This window comes from Eleutherodactylus coqui, chromosome 8 (genome assembly GCF_035609145.1).
Source record: "Eleutherodactylus coqui strain aEleCoq1 chromosome 8, aEleCoq1.hap1, whole genome shotgun sequence".
NCBI lineage: Eukaryota > Metazoa > Chordata > Amphibia > Anura > Eleutherodactylidae > Eleutherodactylus > Eleutherodactylus coqui.
In genome coordinates, this window is record NC_089844.1 from 16,497,164 (window position 1) to 16,520,124 (window position 22,961).

General features: G+C 47.0%; 1 protein-coding gene across 1 annotated transcript in view; it reads left to right on the forward strand.

The window, feature by feature from the left end:
• Positions 1-22,961, forward strand: part of LYPD6 (LY6/PLAUR domain containing 6) — a 68,022-nt gene that overhangs the window by 30,710 nt on the left and 14,351 nt on the right. Inside the window, exons 2-4 of the mRNA XM_066575195.1 lie at positions 17,663-17,797; positions 21,585-21,751; positions 22,688-22,786. Coding sequence (XP_066431292.1) covers positions 21,634-21,751; positions 22,688-22,786 — 217 coding nt within the window. The 5' untranslated portion in view covers positions 17,663-17,797; positions 21,585-21,633. The remainder of the gene's footprint in view (positions 1-17,662; positions 17,798-21,584; positions 21,752-22,687; positions 22,787-22,961) is intronic.

Here is a 22,961-nt window from a genome sequence, read left to right on the forward strand (position 1 = left end):
ATATTAGGTCAGAGATGTAGTGGGGGACAGGTTGTATATAGATTACATGTGGGGTTATCCTGATATTAGCTCAGAGATGTATGGAGGGGACAGGTTGTATATAGATTACATATGGTGGTGGTGGTGGTGGTGGGGGGGTATCAGGATATTAGGTCAGAGATGTATGGGGGGGACAGGTTGTATATAGATTACATGTGGGGGGTATCAGGATATTAGGTCAGAGATGTGTGGAGGGGACAGGTTGTATATAGATTACATGGGGGGGGGTATCAGGATATTAGGTCAGAGATGTATGGGGGGGACAGGTTGTATATAGATGACATGTGTGGGGGTATCAGTATATTAGGTCAGAGATATATGGGGGGGACAGGTTGTATATAGATGACATGTGGGGGGTATCAGGATATTAGGTCAGAGATGTGTGCGGGGACAGGTTGTATATAGATGACATGTAGGGGGTATCAGGATATTAGGTCAGAGATGTATGGGGGAAAGGTTGTAGGTTGATTACATGTTGAGGGTATCAGGATATTAGGTCAGAGATGTATGGAGGGAAAGGTTGTATATAGATTGCATGTTGGGGGTATCAGGATATTAGGTCAGAGATGTATGGGGGGAAGGTTGTATATAGATTACATGTTGGGGGTATCAGGATATTAGGTCAGAGATGTATCGGGGGGACAGGTTGTATATAGATTACATGTGGGGGGGTATCAGGATATTAGGTCAGAGATGTATGTGGGGGACAGGTTGTATATAGATTACATGTGGGAGGTATCGGGATATTAGGTCAGAGATGTATGGGGGGACATGTTGTATATAGATTACATGTGGGGAGGTATCAGGATATTAGGTCAGAGATGTATGGGGGAAAGGTTGTAGGTTGATTACATGTTGAGGGTATCAGGATATTAGGTCAGAGATGTATGGAGGGAAAGGTTGTATATAGATTGCATGTTGGGGGTATCAGGATATTAGGTCAGAGATGTATGGGGGGAAGGTTGTATATAGATTACATGTTGGGGGTATCAGGATATTAGGTCAGAGATGTATCGGGGGGACAGGTTGTATATAGATTACATGTGGGGGGGTATCAGGATATTAGGTCAGAGATGTATGTGGGGGACAGGTTGTATATAGATTACATGTGGGAGGTATCGGGATATTAGGTCAGAGATGTATGGGGGGACATGTTGTATATAGATTACATGTGGGGAGGTATCAGGATATTAGGTCAGAGATGTATATAGGGGACAGGTTGTATATAGATTACATGTGGGTGGTATCAGGATATTAGGTCAGAGATGTAATGGGGGGACAGGTTGTATATAGATTACATGTGGGGGTATCAGGATATTAGGTCAGAGATGTATGGGGGGGACAGGTTGTATATAGATTATTTGTTGGGGGTATCAGGATATTAGGTCAGAGATGTTTGTGTGGGGAAACGGGGGGACAGGTTGTGGACGACCTTGTATTTTAGTGATAATAACTTAAAAAACCTTTAGTCCGGTGTCGCGAGTAGAGCGAAGCGTGATTGTTCTCAGTGAGAGAAACCAAGTCATCTTGTAGATAGGAGACCTTTTAGTGGCCACCAAACATACATGATGTTACTGCGAGCTTTCGGACCTTCTCAAAGCATGAACATCATGTATGTTTGTTAGCCATTACAAGGTCTCATATCTACAAGATGACTCGGTTTCTCTCACTGACAACAATCACATTTTGATAATAACGTCAACTGGACGCTCTGGCCGGTCGGCAGACGGTGAAGGGATTGGCAGAGCGGAGAGGTGGAGAGTCCGGGCAGCAGATGGATTGGGTAACGGGGGCGCAGGGGCATTGGAAGGGCAGCCACAGAGGAGAGTATTGCAGTAGTCTAGGCAGGAGATGATGAGGGCAGCGCTACCAGTTGTGTTTGCTCAGTGTGTTGACTTTGGTGCGGTGTCATGATATGGATTGTAAAACATCCTAAATGGTGCAGTTCTCACGCTGACCACTAAGGGGTCATCCACACTGTTATAAGTGCATTTCAGCCCGTGAAATAAGCAGCATTTTTACTGCATGTACATTTGTGTAATTGCTGCATATGTGTTTATGTGTTTTTTTCACGGGCACAAAAAAAAATCAAGAAGACACAATTGATTTCACTAGTTTTATAACCGCTGTCTCCTGCCAACATGAGTAGAAATGTACTGAATGTGCATGCAACTGCGTGATTGCTGCATATTTACACAATACCATAGACTTCAATGGGCGATTTTGGTCCGGGCGTACGCACCAAAATAGGACATACTACGGTTTTTTGCATGCAATGAAAGTGGCATGAACAATGTAGTCATCTGAATACCCCAATGCAAATGAATGGGGTCTATTTGTCCTTAAGGGCTTCTTCACACAATACGCAGAGAATAGAACTTATTGATTTCCATAGGTCTGCTTGTAAGAGCGTGTTTTGTACGCACATTATTTGCACATGGTCTATTCTTGTGCCCATAGAAGTCTATGGGAGGTGCGCTACTACGAGAGGCAATGCGTGAAACACTGTGCAAAACTGCGGAGAAAAGAACACATCTGGACCTCATTAGGCTAATAGCCTTTTAATCCATGGAAGGGTGCATCACACGTGTGTGAAATGACCCTGCGTGCGCAAAAAGTACAGTACTATGTGCAGACACGTGCCAAAATCTACCTGCAAGCAAACGACTCATTCACTCGTTCATGCCAATTAACCGCTTCATGTAATAGAGCCTAATAATAGTCTGCCACTTCCTGTGGTGCAGAGGAAACTTTTCAGCTGTCATCTCATTATCATCACAGGGAGGATTACACTGAGAGATGACACCTATATAGAGGTAACACAGGAGCCACCATTCACAATAGTCACAGCTCACCTCTTCTCCTCCCTGCTCACAGGATTACACTGAGAGGAGACACCTATATATAGATAACACAGGATCAGTCATTCATAATAGGTAATATCACAGCTCACCTCCTCCCCTTCCTGCACACCATTGACTACTAAGCCTAATAATAGCCTGTCACTTCCTGTTCTGTAGAGAAGACTTCTCAGCCATCATTGCATTATCATCACTTGCAGGAGGTTTACACTGAGAGATGACACCTATATATAGAGAACACATTATCCATCATTCACAATAGGTAATGTCACAGCTCACCTCCTTCCCCTCCCTGCACAGGTCACAGACCATGCCCATAACACTCTCTAACAAACCCCGTTGTCAGCTTTACACCTGGTGACATCCCCCCACCAGACCCTGTTGTCAGCTCTACACCTGGTGACATCCCACCACCAGACCCTGTTGTCATCTCTACACCTGGTGACATCCCACCACCAGACCCTGTTGTCATCTCTACACCTGGTGAAATCCCAGCACTAGACCCCCATTGTCAGCTTCACACCTGGTGACATCCCACCACCAGACCCCGTTGTCAGCTCTACACCTGGTGACTTCCCACCACTAGACCCCCATTGTCAGCTTTACACCTGGTGACATCCCCCCACCAGACCCCGTTGTCAGCTGTACACCTGGTGATATTTCACCACCAGATTCCATTGTCAGCTTTACACCTAGTGACATCCCACCACCAGACCCCATTGTCAGCTCTACAACTGGTGACATCGCCCTACCAGACCCCATTGTCAGCTCTACACCTGGTGACATCCCCCTACCAGACAACGTTGTTAGCTCTACACCTGGTGACATCCCACCACCAGACCCCATTGTCAACCCTACAACTGGTGACATCGCCCCACCAGACCCCATTGTCAGCTCTACACCTGGTGACATCCCCCTACCAGACAACGTTGTTAGCTCTACACATGGTGGCATTCCCCCACCAGACCCCATTGTCAGCTTTACACCTGGTGACATCACCCCACCAGACCTTGTTAGCTCTACACCTGGTGACATTCCCCCATCAGACCGCGTTGTCGGCTCTACATTTGGTGACATCCCTCCACCAGACTCCGTTGTCAGCTCTACACCTGTTGACATCCCACCACCAGACCCTGTTGTCAGCTCTACACCTGGTGACATCCCTCCACCAGACTCCGTTGTCAGCTCTACACCTGTTGACATCCCTCCACCAGACCCTGTTGTCAGCTCTACACCCAGTGATATCCCTCCACCAGACCCCGTTGTCAACTCTACACCTGGTGACATCCCCCCACCAGACCCCGTTGTCAGCTCTACACCTGGTGACATCCCCCCACCAGACCCCGCTTTCAGCTCTACACCTGGTGACATCCCCCCACCAGACCCCGTTTTCAGCTCTGCACCCGGTGACATCTGATGGTTTCTGTACTGGGGTCTCCTGTGTTATCCTCTCTTTTATTCCTAATGCTCAGACATCACCGGACCGTACAGGACTGCTGGGGGGGCCAATACTTTCTTCAGTATAGTATATAAAGTAGATCCCAGTTTCTAATCCAATTATGCGAGAGAAATCTTCCAATTTCAAGTACTCCGTAACAATTTCAATCACTGCTGGTAACAACAGCAAAAATATGTGCATAATAGTGCCAACCACAGTGCCCCATAACAGTGAGGTGAGCTGATGTACGGAGCTGGAAACAGTGTCCCATAATAGTGCCAGCCACAGTGCCCCCATAACAGTGAGGTGAGCTGATGTACGGAGCTGGAAACAGTGTCCCATAATAGTGCCAGCCACAGTGCCCCCATAACAGTGAGGTGAGCTGATGTACGGAGCTGGAAACAGTGTCCCATAATAGTGCCAACCACAGTGCCCCATAACAGTGAGGTGAGCTGATGTACGGAGCTGGAAACAGTGTCCCATAATAGTGCCAGCCACAGTGCCCCCATAACAGTGAGGTGAGCTGATGTACGGAGCTGGAAACAGTGTCCCATAATAGTGCCAACCACAGTGCCCCCATAACAGTGAGGTGAGCTGATGTACGGAGCTGGAAACAGTGTCCCGTAATAGTGCCAATCACAGTGCCCCCATAACAGTGAGGTGAGCTGATATACAGAGCTGGAAACAGTGTTCCATAACAGTGCCAACCACAGTGCCCCCATAACAGTGAGGTGAGCTGATATACAGAGCTGGAAACAGTGTCCCATAATAGTGCCAGCCACAGTGCCCTCATAACAGTGAGGTGAGCTGATGTACGGAGCTGGAAACAGTGTCCCATAATAGTGCCAGCGATAGTGCCCCCATAACAGTGAGGTGAGCTGATGTACGGAGCTGGAAACAGTGTTCCATAATAGTGCCAGCCACAGTGCCCAAATAACAGTGAGGTGAGCTGATGTACGGAGCTGGAAACAGTGTCCCATAATAGTGCCAGCGATAGTGCCCCCATAACAGTGAGGTGAGCTGATGTACGGAGCTGGAAACAGTGTCCCATAATAGTGCCAATCACACTGCCCACATAACAATAGTGACCGCATAATTGAAAAAAAGAAGACTTCTACACTTGGCCACAGTGAGAGTTCTTGACTTTGCAGACCCCATTGTGCACCTTTCTCTGTATATTCCGGGTTATAACTTGTGTTATTATACGGACCGCCTTGCTCTCCTCATTATCGCTCTTTTGTGTCATCTATTTCTGGTGGCTTCTGATTTCAGACTAATAAAACCCTCCATTAGTGTCGTTACCCGTTGATTTGTCACACTTATACACTTGCCAGTCTGTTGTTGAGTTTTACAACGTCTGCAGCGATCTTGAGATTGTAGGAAAACTCTTAATTACCTTGCAGAGGGCAAGTAGCTGCAGGTCACCGACAACCATCTATCATTACGAAACCACAAGACGACTTTCATCCTATCAGGATTCCTCGCTGAACCTGCTCACATTAGACATTTGTCTTCTCCACCTGTTCTATGATGGCCCAAGTGTGACACAACGTTATCATTACCGTCTGCTTATAAAGAGGCTCGTAATAACAGCGGCTCGATGGAAACACCCAACATCAAGACAGCCGTCGGGTTAACTCATGTGAAACTCTTTGATATCAGTGAGATTTGCAGATAATACCATAAATGGGTCACTGCTTTGAATGTGCACATCCTAGAGGTCGGTCACACTTACAGTGGTCAACGTAGTCTTCAGTAAATCAACTTAAGAACAGAACATTGAAAGATTATGTTCTAGCAGAAGATGGAAGGACTGTAGGTATCTCCAGTATAGGTCATGGTGTGTTTGTGGTAGAGCCACACTGCCTACAAAGAGTGCAGAGTCACATGCAACATCACATCCAATGACTGTCAATCTGGTTGCGGTGTGATTGTCATTGAACATCCTGATTGGCTGGATTTTGACCCAGGTTGCAATTCAACTTTTCCATCCTGGACAGTGTTAGTAATGACGCACCTAATGTGACTGACACGACAGCGGCAGGAAATCCAAATCTGTTGAATTTTGGATGCAAGCTAATCTTCCCCCATTAATGTAAATCACATGCAAATTGCCTTTTTTTGAACAGCCAAATTGCAGATCTGAAGAAATCACAAACAAGTTGCACAAATGTTTTGGCGCCGTGTAGCCCTGGCCTTAACCCTTTGCAATCCAATTTTTAAATCAGGGTTTCCTAGGGGGCTCTCTCTTTCTGCCAATATACAATGGCGCCATCTGCTGGCTAGAGCCAGTACTGTGATATGGGACATGCTGGAGAGGCCCCCCCGACAACAGAGCGGCCAGTAATATCCAGTAAGAATACCCTGCTGGACGTCTTCTGACATTGGGGCTGTGCAGCCTTCAATCAGAATGTCTTCAGACGTCAGACAGTGGATTGGAAAGGGTTAAAGGAGCACTAGACACAGAAAATACAGAAAGAAACCCCAAGACATCCAACCTTAAAGGGGTTATCCGGGGCTTTCAAAACTGATGGTAGCCCATCCATGGCCGATAGTGGAGGGCCAAATCCCTGCACCCCCACCAATCAGCTGATTGGAGGCTTCATGGTGGTCGTATGACCACTGCAGCCTCTTCACCGCTTACATCGGTCCTCCAAGCCGTTTGTACCCAGAATGCCATACTGCCATGGGACAGAGAAGTTGAGGTGCTCGACTATCTCCCTCCATCCCACAGAAGTGAATAGAGCAGTGGTCACATATGCGCTTCCACACGCCATTTACATGGGCTGCACAGTTTTGGTGATTGCCGAGGTCCCAGCGAACAGACCCTCAACAATGAGACATTTCTCAGCTATCCTGTGGATTGGGGATAAATATCTATAGTGGGAAAACTGCCTTAAAGGGGTTGCACCAGGATTACAAGATATTCCATATCCGCAGGAGACCCCCACCAAATGGAGTCCTGTTATACCTTTGCGGTTATTGCACCCGCACAGTGATGAGGAGATTGTATGGAGGGCTGGTTGCACAAGCTCGCCGCCGCCATATGCATTTACATTGGGACTACAGAGATAGCTGAGCGGCAAGTGCTCCCGTGTTCCCGTGAACTACCAACTGCGCATGCTCAGCCAGCGCGCCATTCATCGTGACGTCCCTGCAAAGGGAGAAGTAAGCCCTCAGCAACAGGGAGGGAGAATTGACCCCCGTTCTTAGGATTGGTGGGGGTCTCTCCCACCGAACAGCAAGTTTTCCGCATCCTTTAGGTCTGTAGGAGCTCCTGAGAGTTGGATATACGTGTTACTGCCATATTTACGGTATTATACCCGCGATTCTAGGTCTGTAATAAACTGAAGCGACTGATCTTCGTTATGGCAGCTATAATCCCATCAAGGAACGCCGCCATTTGGATGCAAGTCTGATAAATTGATTACACGGGAAGTTCACCTTTAAGCAAGGATTAAATCCCAATCATATTAATCCTGACCAAAATTTAGGGCGGGGCAGGCGAATTCGGCAGAGGTGCGACAGATGCCCCCAGCTGTTCTTCCTTTGCCAGGAGATGCTTAGGACGGCTTGTTGGCATCATTCGCACTTAATCCCATCGGCGTTGTCTGTAATGTTCGCAGTATTATGTAAACGCTTCTTGTCTTATGAAGAATAGCTGTACACGAGCCCCTATAAGACGGCAGCGCTGCCAGCATATTATTTCACTGCCTCTTAAAGGTAACTGCTTAAAGGAAATGTTGTATAAAGCTGATAGCTACAAGTTCGGCTTCTTCCACCCCCAACCTTTAGGAAAATTTCCATCTGCACTAATAGGGTACATGAATAGAACAATCCCTTTAAAGGGGTTGTCCCGCGGCAGCAAGTGGGTCTATACACTTCTGTATGGCCATATTAATGCACTTTGTAATATACATCGTGCATTAATTATGAGCCATACAGAAGTTATAAAAAGTTTTATACTTACCTGCTCCGTTGCTGGCGTCCTCGTCTCCATGGTGCCGACTAATTTTCGGCCTCCGATGGCCAAATTAGCCGCGCTTGCGCAGTCCGGGTCTTCTGCGGTCTTCAATGGGGCCGCTCGTGCAGAATGCCGGCTCCGTGTAGCTCCGCCCCGTCACGTGCCGATTCCAGCCAATCAGGAGGCTGGAATCGGCAATGGACCGCACAGAATAGCTGCGGTCCACGGAGGGAGCAGACCCCGGCGGCCATCTTCAGCAGGTGAGTATGAAGCCGCCGGACCGCCGGGATTCAGGTAAGCACTCTCCGGTTTGTTTTTTTAACCCCTGCATCGGGGTTGTCTCGCGCCGAACGGGGGGGGGGGGGGTTAAAAAAAAAACAAAACACGTTCCGGCGCGGGACAACCCCTTTAAGGCTCGGTCCACATCTCTGTTCGGGGTTTCCGTTCAGTCATCGGGATAGAAAAACGGAAGCAAACGTTTCAGTCTAATTTGCCATCGATTTCAGTGGTTTTAGGGCTCTCATGTCGTGGCCGTTCCATCAGATTTCTGTTTTTCTCATGGAAAAAGTATCGTAGTTCGCTACACTATTGTTTCCTTCCAAAAACCAGAAACCTGACGGAAAGTTTTTTTCCCCCCGTCAGACATTTACATCAGGAGTCCTCGTGGTATATACTGGGTTTTTCGAACTATGAGATGCGTTCAAGTTTATACAACAGAAAATAGTATAAAAACATTTCATACTAATTAAAACTTCTGTGGCGGACTAAAGAAGTGGACCTAATAGTAATTGTGCCCCTTCTCAGTCACCCCTATAGTAATCGTGCTCCGCCTCAGTGGCCCCAGTAGTAATAGTAGCCCCCCAGGGGTCCCAGCATTAATTGTCACCTCCAGTACTCCCAGTAATAATAGTGGCCCGCAGTAGTAACAATGACCCCCAGTAATCCCAGTATGAATAGAGTCCCCCAGTAGTAATAGTGCCCCTCCAGTGTTCTCAGTAGTAATAATGCCCCCCAGTGGTAAAAGTGCCCCAGATACCTCAGACCGGACAGAACACCACCAGGAAGTACTCTACCTCTCCCGTAGCTCCAGTCCATACACCGCTGGTTATAAAGATTCTGACCTCTCCTCCTAGCATCTGTGGTACTGCACATCCTGTATGTAGCGCAGACAGCGGGAGGAAGGGTAAGAGGTCACAGTCCCTAATAATCAGCAGAGGCTGGACTGGAGTTATAGAGTGAGGTAAAGTACTTCCCGGTGGGGCTGGTGGTCCCAATGGTCAGTTATAGTGCAAAACTGCTGAGTCTGATCATTCTAGAAGTGGTCCGTACCGCTGACTGGAGGCTCCGAACATAGTCTGGACGCTCCCTTACATGTTCCATTTAACGGATCCGTTTTTCTCTTCCGCACATGCTCAGAAGGAAACTAGAAAAATGACTTAAGGCTCATTCGCTTCTATGTTAGAGGTTCCATTTGGAAGCTTCATTGCAGATTCCATTAAGTTGCCAGGAAAAATAGTACAACGTGCGGCGCTATTCGGTAAAAAGCTGGACACTATAATGGAAAGCTTTCAGACCCCATTATTGTCAATGGGGTCTGTCTGGCCCCATTGGTGATCTGGCAGTGCCGTTACTTTCCTTGTTCTGTTCTTACAACATGGCAGAAAGTTATAATGGTGTCAGGCTCCAATGTGAACGAGCTCCAATACTAAAAAACGGAATGTCCAAACAGATGCCACGCGGATACGAATGGGGGATAATGTTTCCGTTTTTTTAAATGAATCCAACAAACTGATCCGTCAAAAAAAATGGAAACCATAGTTTACATTTGATTCAGTTTGGCATCTGCTCATCAGATTGCAGATGGATGTGATAAAATATGGGAACCTGAAGGCAGATGTAAACAGAGCCTAAGGCCCAATGCACATGGGCAGATTTTTGCTGCGGAATCAACGACGGGCGTCTGCCCGCGGGTCCCACAGCACTGTCCATCCATAGTGATTGTTCCACGCACACAAGTGGAAAGTGTTTTCTGCACGGATGGCTTCCATAGAAGTCAATAGAAGATGTCTGATCTGCGGCCTATCCGGAATGACAATTGTAGCAACGGCACAGTGAAATCTGTACTGCGCATGTGTGCCGGGGCGACGGCCAGCACAGCCGCAATACAGAAGACACGGACAGGTATGCAGGGTTTCGGCCGCGGGCATCTGTCGCGGCATCTGTGCGGACCGGAGTGCCTTCAGCCTAAGGCCGCCTGCACACGGGCGGAAATCCCGCGGCGGCATTTCCGACGCTCAAAGCCTGCATAGGATTGCGTTAACAAACGCAATCCTATGCAGACGGCCGCGGTTTGGCCGCGCAAGATATCGCGCGGCAAACAAGCCGCGGCATGCCCTATTTCTGTGCGAGGCTTGCAGAGACCCGCACAGAAACGTCGCTCACCTGGCCGCTGGCTCCGGTCTGCGCATGCGCCGGCTGCCTGGCAGCCGGCACATGAAAGAGCCAGGGCCGCTGGGCGCGGGTGAGTACACGCTCGTCCCTGCAGGCACTCGGGTCGGATCCCACGGCGAGAATCCTCGCCGCCGGATTCGACCCGCTCGTCTGCAAGTGGCCTAAGAGTGTTTTTACATGGGCTAAATTCTCAGCCAGATACATGCACATGTAGTGGCCCAGAGTTAGTGGGGCCCCTCCACCAGTGTATGTATTTGTTTCGTGCTTACTGTATGGTCAGTGTCTTCTATGTGTATGAATATGATGTGTATTGCTTAGCTGAGGCACTGAATGGGTTACTGCTCGGGTTATGTCTGGAAATGTATCTTTTGTTAGTCATGTGATCGTGCTATGTATGTGTAGTTGCAAGTAGTCTGCAAGAGGGTGCTGTTCTGGGCTTGCAAGAGAGAAGAGCTAGAGAGTGCTGTCCTGCAAGTGAGCCACACAGAGTCTATCTGCACTGTGCGGTCCGGAATGGAGAAGGCTGAGAGGAATTCAAGGTCTGTACTGGGCCTGCTCTGCCTGGGAGATGCCGGTGTTGCCCTTGAACACCGAGAGAATGAGGAGCCGCCATGCAGCGTACTCCTATGTCCAAATGTGAGTGATGACCGGTAGAGAGCTGTGGAGAGAAGGAAGTGTGTTGCCGGGATCAGGACCCACAAATAACGGGACTATGGTTTCTCCTGTGTACCCGTGAAACCTCCCTGTCACACCACTTTGTGTCTTGTACTACTTTCCTGCTGGCATGTATTACTGAACTGTTGATTTCAAGTAAACGAGCTTCCCCGACCTTTCCCGGTTTGGCTCTGAAAGTTAATTCCCCGTGTGTGGACTTTTTATTGGTAACAAATGGATTCACCACAAAGGATGGAACGGTGGCGTCACGAGTGAGAAAAGGACTACGGTAAGCCACTCATAGGTCAACCTATTTAATAGCCTGCCCTCGGCCCCTTGGACGTGTCCCTGGTTACCCTCCGGGTGGGAGACGGTAGAGCCACCGTCACAAGAGCCTACCATCAATCCCCGCTGTCTTCTAGGCTAGGGCTCGCTCTTCGGACTCTGCACACACACTGTACACACAATATAGTGGGTTTACTAACCGTTTGGCCAGAATGCCAGATTCCCCTGGGAATGTAAAGGGACGGGCATTCAGATACTGCCTCCCTGCTGATTGGACGTGCAATGCAGCATGGGAAGTAAAGGCAAGAAAGTCAGGACAGTGAACTACTGGCAGAATACGAGGCTTGCTACAGGTAACCTCCCTGTTAGTGAATAGCAAACTAGAGAGCAACAGAAAAATGTGGAAGACCACCTAAAAACAGAACTTATAAACATGAAACAGGGTGCAAACAGCTGCAAATAAGAAGTAAGGAGAACTTGGGGTATTTTAGAAAACTTGTTGAAGACTAAGGTATGTTTTAAAGCTGTCATTTTCAATATATCAACAGGAGGCAAGTTATAGATGAAAGAGAAGATTTATCTAATTTATGGCGCGAGTATTGTAGGAGGCACAACGGAATTTTTTATTTAAAATAGGATAAAACCTTTAAAAGTACACAGGATTGTATAGTTATCGGGTACTGCGGCAGTAAACGTGGCCCCATAAGCCTGTCTGAACTATTAACTGATGTCTAAGTTCTTGTTTCTTGCTACTAAAAAAAAATTCTGTCGTGTCTCTAGAAAAATGATCTGACCGCCCCCAAAAGTCTACAATAATGTGTCCGTTCCGGCGCACAACTCAAGATATTTTTGTTTTTTTTCTCCGTCTAACATAAGGATTTATGGATTTCCTCTAGAACAGAAGGGAAAATCCACCGTGTGCGTTTCCTGGCAGAACGTCGTCATCAGCAAACTAAGCAGAAATGTAGTATTTTCAAAAACGGTAAAATAATATTTTTCATGGTCAGGGCGAGTTTGTTTGGTTTCTTGGTTACTAGATGTGCGCACATCGAATTCACAACCTTCACTTGCATGTGTGAGGGACTGCAGAGTGCGCTGCAGCGATCACTGGTACCATTATGGGGCGCTTTACGATTTCTTGATCATCTTTTTTTCACTTTTTTCTTGGCCAAAAGGTTGCTTAAAAAAAACAAACAAACAGAAAGTTATAAACTCGTATACATATCATATGCTGAGTCCTGCGTCGTTATACCACCAGTGATACACGCTCCATCAGACATTATATTTACAGAGGTTGAAAGGAGTATGGCTTCTAAAGGACACTACCTCCATACAGATGGGGTCTGATGGAGTCTATATGACAGCGTACAGACTGGTGAGGTCAACATCCACTGCCGTACAGGCTGCATGCACTTTGTGCATGAGAATTAAAGGTGTCCAATCATATTAGGTGAAAGTTGGCCAAATGTAACGATGTTGGTGGGATCCATTGACCACCTGATATGGGCAGAGGAAACTCTCAAGAAGTCTCATAGAACTGAGGCAAATGTAACAAAAAGTTTGTTAATGTCCTATTAAAGTGACCCTCTGATCCTAGGGACAAAATTTGTCTGTTGTCTGGAGGGTGGAGTTACATTACCTGCCTCCTCCCTTTTCTTGGTTTGGTCACCAATCTGCTTCTTCTTGGGACCCCTCTTCATTCTTCCAACACGGCTGTAGCGCTCCTGTCACACTGTCCGTCGGTAGTCAAACACTGCATGTGTTGGCCAATCAGAGGAGCATGAAATGCCCCAGAATATTGATGTGCCACCAGTGCTTAGTGTGCATCGGGCAGTCTAAGAATCACCATGGCCATCTTGAAAGAATGAAGATGGACCTTTGGAAGAAGTGGGTCGAAACGTGGTTTGAAGTGACCAAACTTGTAAAAGGAAAGCAGCAGGTAATAAAACTTATGCCTACTGGTCCTTGGACAAATCTTGTGCCTGGGAGCAGAAGGTCGCTTTATATAAATTATTGAAAAATGCAAAGAAAAAGAAAAATATTCAAATTTTAAAAAGTCGATAACATTAAATCACAAAGTCCATTAGTGGAGTTTTTGGAGATATCACCATTCATATTACATTAGACTTATTCATGTAATACATATAGAAATGCATTAAAACCACCTCCTAACGATTTTTCATCATCAGTGCTAAAGGTCCCAAACATTTGTTACTTTGACCTTCCGCCTCCCCCGGGGTGTCATGTGATCTCGTTATCCTGCAGAAATCCTTGGTCTCTATCCTCGTACCCGCTCTTCTTAAGTTACTTAAATTTTGTTTGATGAAATTGGAAACTTGAGTAGCCTGTCCGTCCCCCCCGGGCGTTATCCACACAACAGCCTTTGGGTTCAGAAGGTGGATAAGTTCACGGAGTAGTTAGGTTCTTAGCACTGGGATGACAGAACAGACATGATGAGGAGGTCACTCCATGCTCTAACTCTTGCCGTGAGGTAGGATTAGCCCCAATGAACCACCATGAATTCTGTCACCCACTAATGACAAGCCAACATTTTTCTTGTAGGCAATAATTTTAATGTTTCTTCAAAAACATTTGTCAGATTGATCAATTCCATTCATCCAGGTCAGCAGCATGACCGACATGATTATAGCCTCTCCGTGTGAGGTGTAAGTACAAGGAATCTTAGATATAAACCTAAACCTTTGAGGTTGGACTCGTGGGGACATTTGCCCCAAGTGCGCTAACAAGTCTACATCGTGGGGGCACTTTGCCTAAGCCCGGAGATTAAGATACAGGGCAGCAAACTGAATATTTGCCCTGAATGATGCAAATGACCGATAGAATATGCCTCCACAGCATCACCAATTTGACTGGTAGCTGCCATATGAGTCAATATCCAATCATTTAAAAGGCCTTGCAATATTGACAAGGGATGTAAGCCCAACCAGAAAATTCATGTTGACTCATAGGGTAGCTACCTTCCAATAGGTGAAGCTATGGAGGATTATTTTATCACTCATTTGCATGGTTTTTTCCCAAGAAGCATTGCATGGCCTATAAGACTCCCTAAACCCTTGTTGTGCTCTCCTCAAGCAGAAACGTTATCTCCTTGACCCTGGGTGATGAAAAGCTAAAGTCCACTGTGACCATTACCCAATAACCTGGAGATTGATCTAAATACGGTATTCTGCTATAGCTATGCAGCTAACTGGCGGGTATCTAGAACTACAATACATAGTGTGTTTACTTGGCACATCATGGGCCCTCTGATATCCATGGATGGACACCATGATGAATTACTGCAGTTCTGAAGGCCAAAGGAGGTCCAACTAGTGTAGTGTCACTAATAAAGTGCCCATTCAGTGTATAATATCTTATGAAGGCAAGTTATATGGAAAGAAAAGTAAAACGCCTTATCAGCACTTTTCTCTAAGCTCCCGGAGACGCTGATCCGTCTGCTCGGAGGGCGCTGGGTGACAGGTCATCACTTCAGAATGTAATCCCATAATGTGCTCTTTACCTGTCAGCAAGAACTTGCAGATTCAGCAAGTGAAAATTACAACTCGATTATTCAATGCTAAGTGCAAAAGTATCGGCACCCCCTGTGTAATGTACCTAATCTAATTCTCTAATTTCCCAGTATCATGCAAACATGAAATTTGGCACAACCATTCTTTAGGTCCTAAATAGGAAAAGTAAAGGCGTCACAACTCGATTATTTAATGCTAAGTGCAAAAGTATTGGCCCCCCCCCCCCTTGTGTAATGTACCTAATCTAATTCTCTAACTTCTGGGTATCGTACAAGCGTGAAATTTGGCGTGAACATTCTTTAGGTCCTAAATGAGGAGAGTGGGAGGGATGGCACATTCCGCAGAGGGACATCGGTACATGCAGCCTGAGGAGAATCTAATGCTCCTCTATGTGTATACAGATTTTATTTCTCGTTACTCTAAAGTAATCACCACTTCATAAAACTTTCCGCGTGAACAACAAGTAAACACCTGTATCAAATTAACTTGGGTGAGGCCGGGTATATCAGCTAGCATATATATATGAAGATGAAGCCGGGTATATCAGCTAGTCCCTGTAGAAGCGGATGAGAGGGACTGAACATTAGGGAGTCAGGAAGGAATTTTTTCCCCAAAAGGGCTAAATTGGTTTCTGCCCTTGGGGTTTTTTGCCTTCTTCTGGATCAACACAGGAGGATAGACAGGTTGGACTAGATGGACATTGTCTTCATTCAGCCTTACGTACTATGATACTATGTAAGCGCTGTTTAAACCAAGAAGGGAATGAGTTAACGGTGGCTTTTATGCCTGCAGAAATTGAATGACGATTGATAAGTGGATGATTCTTGTTCGTTGTTGGCTCGCTTTGCATGGAACAATTACTTTTGCTCATTTGAACAATTTTTGGAATGATAACCGTTCCGTCTAAACGCAGCATTACCTTCAATGGAGGCACAGATGTAACTTGGTGGAGCCATTAATAGCCGACAAGGGACAATGTCTGATAGTGGTTCGGTTGACTAGTGGTCGTCCAGTCCTTAGAATGACCCCTTAATGAGTAGAAATGTGAACCTTGCTTTATATATCTGTCATGGCGCACTACCACCAGTGCCCGCCTGTCACCGCAGCTATGGTGGGTGGCACCGTTCCCCTTGTCCTGCTGTTAATCTCAGTTCAGGTTGGGCTATATTAGACATCCTTCTCCTATGGAAGAAGCCTGCTTGACCACTAGGACTGGGGGGACTCACTACTTCCCCTATTATCGCTCCTTTCCCAATAATTGACTACTTGCACCGTTGGCTGGCTTTTATCGTGTGATAGGACACAGCTTTATTAAAACATATTTCTAACAATTTGTAAAAATTTTTACATTTCAAAAGACCAACGGTCCTTTCCATGCCTCATAAAAAACTTGAGTCCAAAAACGAACCAAAAACGAGGCGTAAGAAAGCCCCATAAAATGGGCTTGAAAAGCCACCTTCCAGACGATTGCTAGAATGGAAAGTACAAAACTCCCACAACCCTTCAGCTGTGACAACTTCCATCTCCGTAAGTCCACAAGATAAGATCTAGGTCTATCCCCCTATTCCCCCCCCAGATCCTTGGATGGGCGGACGGGTGTCCTCTTCCTTCTTCTCCCTGGTCCCAACTGTCAGGCTCCTCCTCTTCCTCCACTTCCCTAACCCATCCTTCAGCCGGTCGCGTCTCCACCCCCTTTACTAAGCAAACATGCCCCCCAGTCCCTAGCAGCCTCGTTAATCACTTTGCTGCTTTACATTCACAGCATCAGTTACTGCGTCTCGGCCCTATGCAACGTCAGAAGCCACGGGAGTATTTGCACAAGTAATAGCTTGGGGACCCCGCAGCAAAAACTGTATCTTACTAGGAGGGGTCAATGGAAAAACCAGGGTTTCCCGGGTGCTGCCACCTCAGCCCACAGCCAAACCATCTGCAGGTCATGTTTTCTGGATGTCCTCAGTATTGCACAGGTGATGTCACTACTGTCGGTCCTCAGACAGTGCCACCGGGGTTCTTACCATTGGATATCCGGAAAACATGACCTGTTGGGAAGCACTGATCTGGAGGGACTATTCCCGCTCACAGCTGTCTGTCCTGGGCGGCAGTACAACGCACTCCATCCTTCTGTTGGGCCCATAGCGATTCACCGGACTACTTCTGCAAGTTCAGCTACCGTCAACAAGGGGTCCTCCGCTGTCTGACACGAGCGTCCGTTTGCCAGCTACCGCCAGCAAGGCACACTGCATGCTTAACCTCATGTCAAGGCACTAATTTACACGCCTTATATACATCATGGGCCCCTTTCTAGCAGAGGGGCGTTTGTAGCCTGAAAAGAGGGGTTGCAGCAATTAAAGGGAATCTTTGACCATTGCCAAGTGGTGTACGACCAGCAGTGGTACGTGACATGGAGATGTGGGCGCTAATCTACATGTTTGTGTTCCAGGCCATGGACGGATATTCAGAGTTGGGTCGGGCAGCAAACAATTTGTCATCCAGAAGACTGAAAACATGAAGCCCGCGCACTGATTACAGCGTGACTTATTCTGCGGCTACTTGGGTTTTCCTCTTCATTGGATCGGTAAGTTACATTCCTATCTGCTCCTCATTTCATATAACTGTTGAGGGGAAAGCTGGATGCCATCCAACATGGCTGCCATGTAAGGGCCCCGTCCGTAGTCAGTCACATGACCTGCAAAAACAATTCTAACAGAAGGAAAGTACAAAAACAAAGAAGAAACCAGGAAGCCAGTGCATAACGGCGTCCGTGAGATACGCTGTCATGCAAAGGCATACGCGATCAAAAACACGGTGATATACAGCTCCACCTGACGGTAAAATGCTGAGATTTTTAAGCAGCGTTTTACCATACGGTCGTGTGAGCCCGACCAAACTTGGTTCTGGTTCTGTAGTTATGCTGTGAGTTTGGTTAAGGGGCTGTATTAATGTTATGAGCTTGGTTCTGGTGCTGCATTTATGTTATGAGCTTGGTTCTGGTGCTGTATATATGTTTCGAGCTTGGATCTGGTACTGTATTTATGTTATGAGCTTGGTTCTGGTGCTGTATTTATGTTATGAGCTTGGTTCTGGTACTGTATTTATGCAGTGAGTTTGGTTAAGGGGCTGTATTGATCTTATGAGCTTGGTTCTGATACTGTATTTATGTTATGAGCTTGGCTCTGATGCTGTATTTATGTTTTGAGCTTGGTTCTGGTACTGCATTTATGTTATGAGCTTGGTTCTGTGCTGTATTTATGTTATGAGCTTGGCTCTAGTGCTGTATTTATGTTATGAGCTTGGCTCTAGTGCTGTATTTATGTTATGAGCTTGGCTCTGGTGCTGTACTTATGCAGTGAGTTTGGTTAAGGGGCTGTATTAATGTTATGAGCTTGGTTCTGGTGCTGTATTTATGTTATGAGCTTGGCTCTAGTGCTGTATTTATGTTATGAGCTTGGCTCTGGTGCTGTATTTATGGTATGAGCTTGGTTCTGGTGCTGTATTTATGCAGTGAGTTTGGTTAAGGGGCTGTATTAATGTTATGAGCTTGGTTCTGGTGCTGTATTTATGTTATGAGCTTGGTTCTGGTGCTGTATTTATGTTATGAGCTTGGCTCTGGTGCTGTATTTATGGTATGAGCTTGGTTCTGGTGCTGTATTTATGCAGTGAGTTTGGTTAAGGGGCTGTATTAATGTTATGAGTTTGATTCTGGTGCTGTATTTATGTTATGAGCTTGGTTCTGGTGCTGTATTTATGTTATGAGCTAGGTTCTGGTACTGTATTTATGTTATGAGCTTGGCTCTGGTAGAGTATTTATTCACTGAGCTGATGTGGATATTCTTCTATATTGCTGATTTCTGCAATTGCAGATTACATACAGACTGCCTGTCAGCGCAATATATAACTCTTTCTTATGACTGGGAGAGCACAAAAAAAATTCTGCAAAGGGTGCCATCTTATCCAAGCCTGGCAGTGCCTGGCAGCGTCATATGAGACCTGTTATGATATCTCTCATGACTTTGACCAGCTATGACAATATACGCTTCTGACTGTATACTTGGGAATATTCACCCCTTTTCCTTTTTTTGTACCCTTTGCATTGTTTGTACGAGGCACTGATCTCTTTTCCTAACTTTCTCCTAACTTTTTGGCCCACTCTCTTGACCTAGGCCGCCTGCACACGAACCAATTTCAATTGCAGAATCTACGATGGGCACCTGCGCGGACGATCTGCTGTAATCATCGCTCGTTGGAAGGCATTAAGTTCCGCAGCTTCAAGCAGGCTTGCTCTATTTTTGCGCGGATTTTGTGCGGACGGCCTCCACTGATCTGTATGGGAGCGATCGAACATTACATTACGGATGGGCGCGGATTTGTAGGCGGATAGTTCGCAGGTTGCTAGGAGACAACATAACAAAATGAATAAAAGGAAGCAGGAAAGCGGGGAAAGATTGCAGGACCGATTTTTTTCAGAGAAGAACCCCCCATCGTCCATCACAGCGGCCGGGGATTGGGTATGGGCTGGTTCAGAGCCGTATGCCCTTCTGAAGGCTCTAAGCGCTCACCACCACAAAAGCTGAAGAGTCTGTCGTCTGGGCAGTAACCTTTTGTACAGGGGGTTGGGCAACTTTCCGATGTAATCACCTGCTTGCGATCTTTTTTTACGAGCGGGCGATACGCTGCACATCCACGTACATCCGCGCGGAAAAACAGTTGCATCCGCGATCATCTGCAAACAATCACGATTCATTTCCACAATGAATCGCAGGTATTCTGTGGCAGAAATCCGCTTGCAGAATCTGACCCGTTCGTGTGCAGGCGGCTTTAACCCTATTCCTAACATACAATCAAATGTCGCAGTCAGCTGAGCCTTTGTCAGTTCTGGCATCTGATATGTTTTATCTCAAGCACACCTGATACAACTAATGAAGCCCCTGATTTGTTACATCAGGTGTGTTTGAGACAACTGAATTACAAATATGCGCTCTTAGGAGGGATGCTGATCGGGGGTGAACATGCCTGAGACTGCAGTAGTCATTTGGAGATCCGCTTGTTACATTAGTTGTGCTTTTGTTCTCATTTGGTTGTTTTTTTCTGCACTCGGCTGAAAGTTTGTAAATTTACAATGCAGATGGAATAATTCAGATTGCAGTTGTTACATAATGGAGATGGTGACATTTTGCTCTGGGCAAAGAGAGACTCCAGTATACTATCAGAGTACAGTGTACACCGCCCCTTTAAGAGGAACGGTATTGATGTCACGGACGTGACAAGGGGATTTCGGCCAGCCGATCACCTACTCCTATACAAATAAACAGCAGGAAGGCGTTTTATGTTTTGTCAGGACTTTGTTTTTTGTGGATTAAATTTGGAAAAACATCCTGTGAATCGGAGCCAAATAAAGCAGTGCCGGCGGCTGCGAGACTAAATGTTATTCCTATTCCATAATGTGCTTATCCTGGCGGATGGTGCGAATGGATGTCACAGATTGAGGGAATTGATAAGCGGCGCCCTTTCAAGTTCTGATGGTATCGCTGATGGCTGCCAGGACTGATGGACTGAATGTACACAAATAATTACCAGTAATTACGTGTATGGCGCCGATCTCATCGCTCCCCGCTCTCTGTCACACACAAGTAGACATCTGTCTATTTTTTTTAAGCGTGGGGGGATGTAGATGTGACCACGGTGGATTGGAACCCTGGACTCAAAAAATAGATCAATGCTATTCCTGTTGCTACCTGGAAACCATCAGCAAGCAGGTGGCAGATAATGCCTACCTGTGCCTCTGCTCAGCAAATACGTCCCTACCATGCTATGGAAAAGCGCTTTTTCCTGCACACGAGTGGATTGCAATTGCGACTTTCCACTCGTGGCGGAAAAATAACAGCATGTTCTATTTTTGTGCGGTCTCCGCACGGAAGCTTTCCATTGAAGTTAATGGAAGCTGTCCGACCCGCCGCCCGTCCGCAATTGACAAGGTCGTGGATTCCACACCCTTGTTAGGCGGTGATGCAGGTAAGGCAGGTTTAACGAAAAATCTGTACTGCGCACATCTGACAGCGAGCCGTGCGGACCATCCACAGTACGGAAAAGAAGAAATGACGAGTGCATACGGATGCCAGCCGGGCATAGGGTCCATTCCACTGTGGGCGCCCGCAAGCAGGATCCGACCCGGTCGTGTGCAGCCGGCCAGCACCAGCAATTATTAGGCGGATGCAAACGGGCGCGGCAGCGGGAAAAAGGATAATTACCTGCGCAGAAACGCTCACAGGGAAACCATCAGCATGGAGGTCAGCCGCTTATACAGTAATACAATGCAGAGCTCAATACTTGGCAGTTTGTAGATTGTTACATTTTTGTATCCTCAGGTATTAAATGGCGACACTGATGGCTGCATGACCTGGAGCTGGTTCTGCGATGGAGGCGCGGCCGGCGGTGGCCTGGCTCCTGCTCTTTAGTCACCTAGCGGACTGGCTGCAGCCGGTTCACACCCGAGACTTTACAGTGCAAGATATCGTCTTCCTTTACCCATCAAGTAAGTGAGATTTACCGCCAACCGTCTGTCGGTAACGCCGCGCGGAGCCGCAAACCCATGTGTGGAGTTTCCCTTTAAGAATTGCGTTGTGGTATTTCCGCAAACTGCGGCAGAACCGCGATTCTGCCCTAAAAGAGGTTGTTGTGCAAATCATCGTATATAGAAAAAATACGCAACTTCTTAACACAACTTGTACTCCAGTTTCTCACCATTTTCAAGATCTCTGCTTGCTGTCAGGAACGGGCCTGAATGAGAACACGCAGAGGCAGAAATCTGATGCTAAAGGACGGTTTCACACGGGCGAGAAAATTGCGCAATTTTCACGCGATGTGAGAGTATGGGAAAAAACGGAATTATGAGAACAATGGTTTCCTGCGATGTTGCGAGAAAAAAAAAATATCACCCATTGCTTTCAGCGCTGCGGCTGTGAACTGCAGCCCGGTATCACCCTCGCCCGTTCACGGGTGGGTGCTGCAGACGTGTTACAGTGCGCTCGTCTGCAGCCGCCCTAACTTGCTGGGCGATTACTACAACCGTATTCAGTCCGCACGGCAGAATTCACCACAGGTTCTGCGGCAAACGCACGTACTGTAAGCGTCCTGTCCGATAAATGGCGATCTGCGCCGAAGTCTATAAAAAAAAATGTCACCTTTAGGTGCAGAATCCGTGTCGGGTTTTCCACACACAGAAAAGCCCTACTGAATGGCGCTAATCCGCATTCGGCGCTGCGGAGCTTTTAGTGTACCCAGCGGATAACCGTGTAGCTGCAGCCAGACACCTGAGCTGCAGAAATCCCCTCGCTGTCCTGGTGGAACGGACACCGCGCCATTTTGTGACAAGTCCACATCTATTTCCAGCATGTGAACGCGGCGGCGGTAGTGACGACCCCCATGATGGAGATATGCTTCCTAACAGTTGTGCCTTCTGTCTTCACAGCGACGCCGTACCCCGGAGGATTTAAATGCTTCACCTGCGAAAAGGCGAGAGATAATTACGAGTGCAACCGCTGGGCCCCCGATGTCTTCTGCCCGCGAGGTGAGCGCCGTCATGCGTGAAATCACATCCTCTAATCCCTTCACAACTGTCACTAAATGAAGTTTTGACCTCGTGATGAAAGCGCGTTCATCACACTTCCACGGCGCAGGGCTTCACAACTTTGTCTGCGTGTCACTTTAATTCTGCCCCCCCCCCACCAAAACTTTGTGAACCC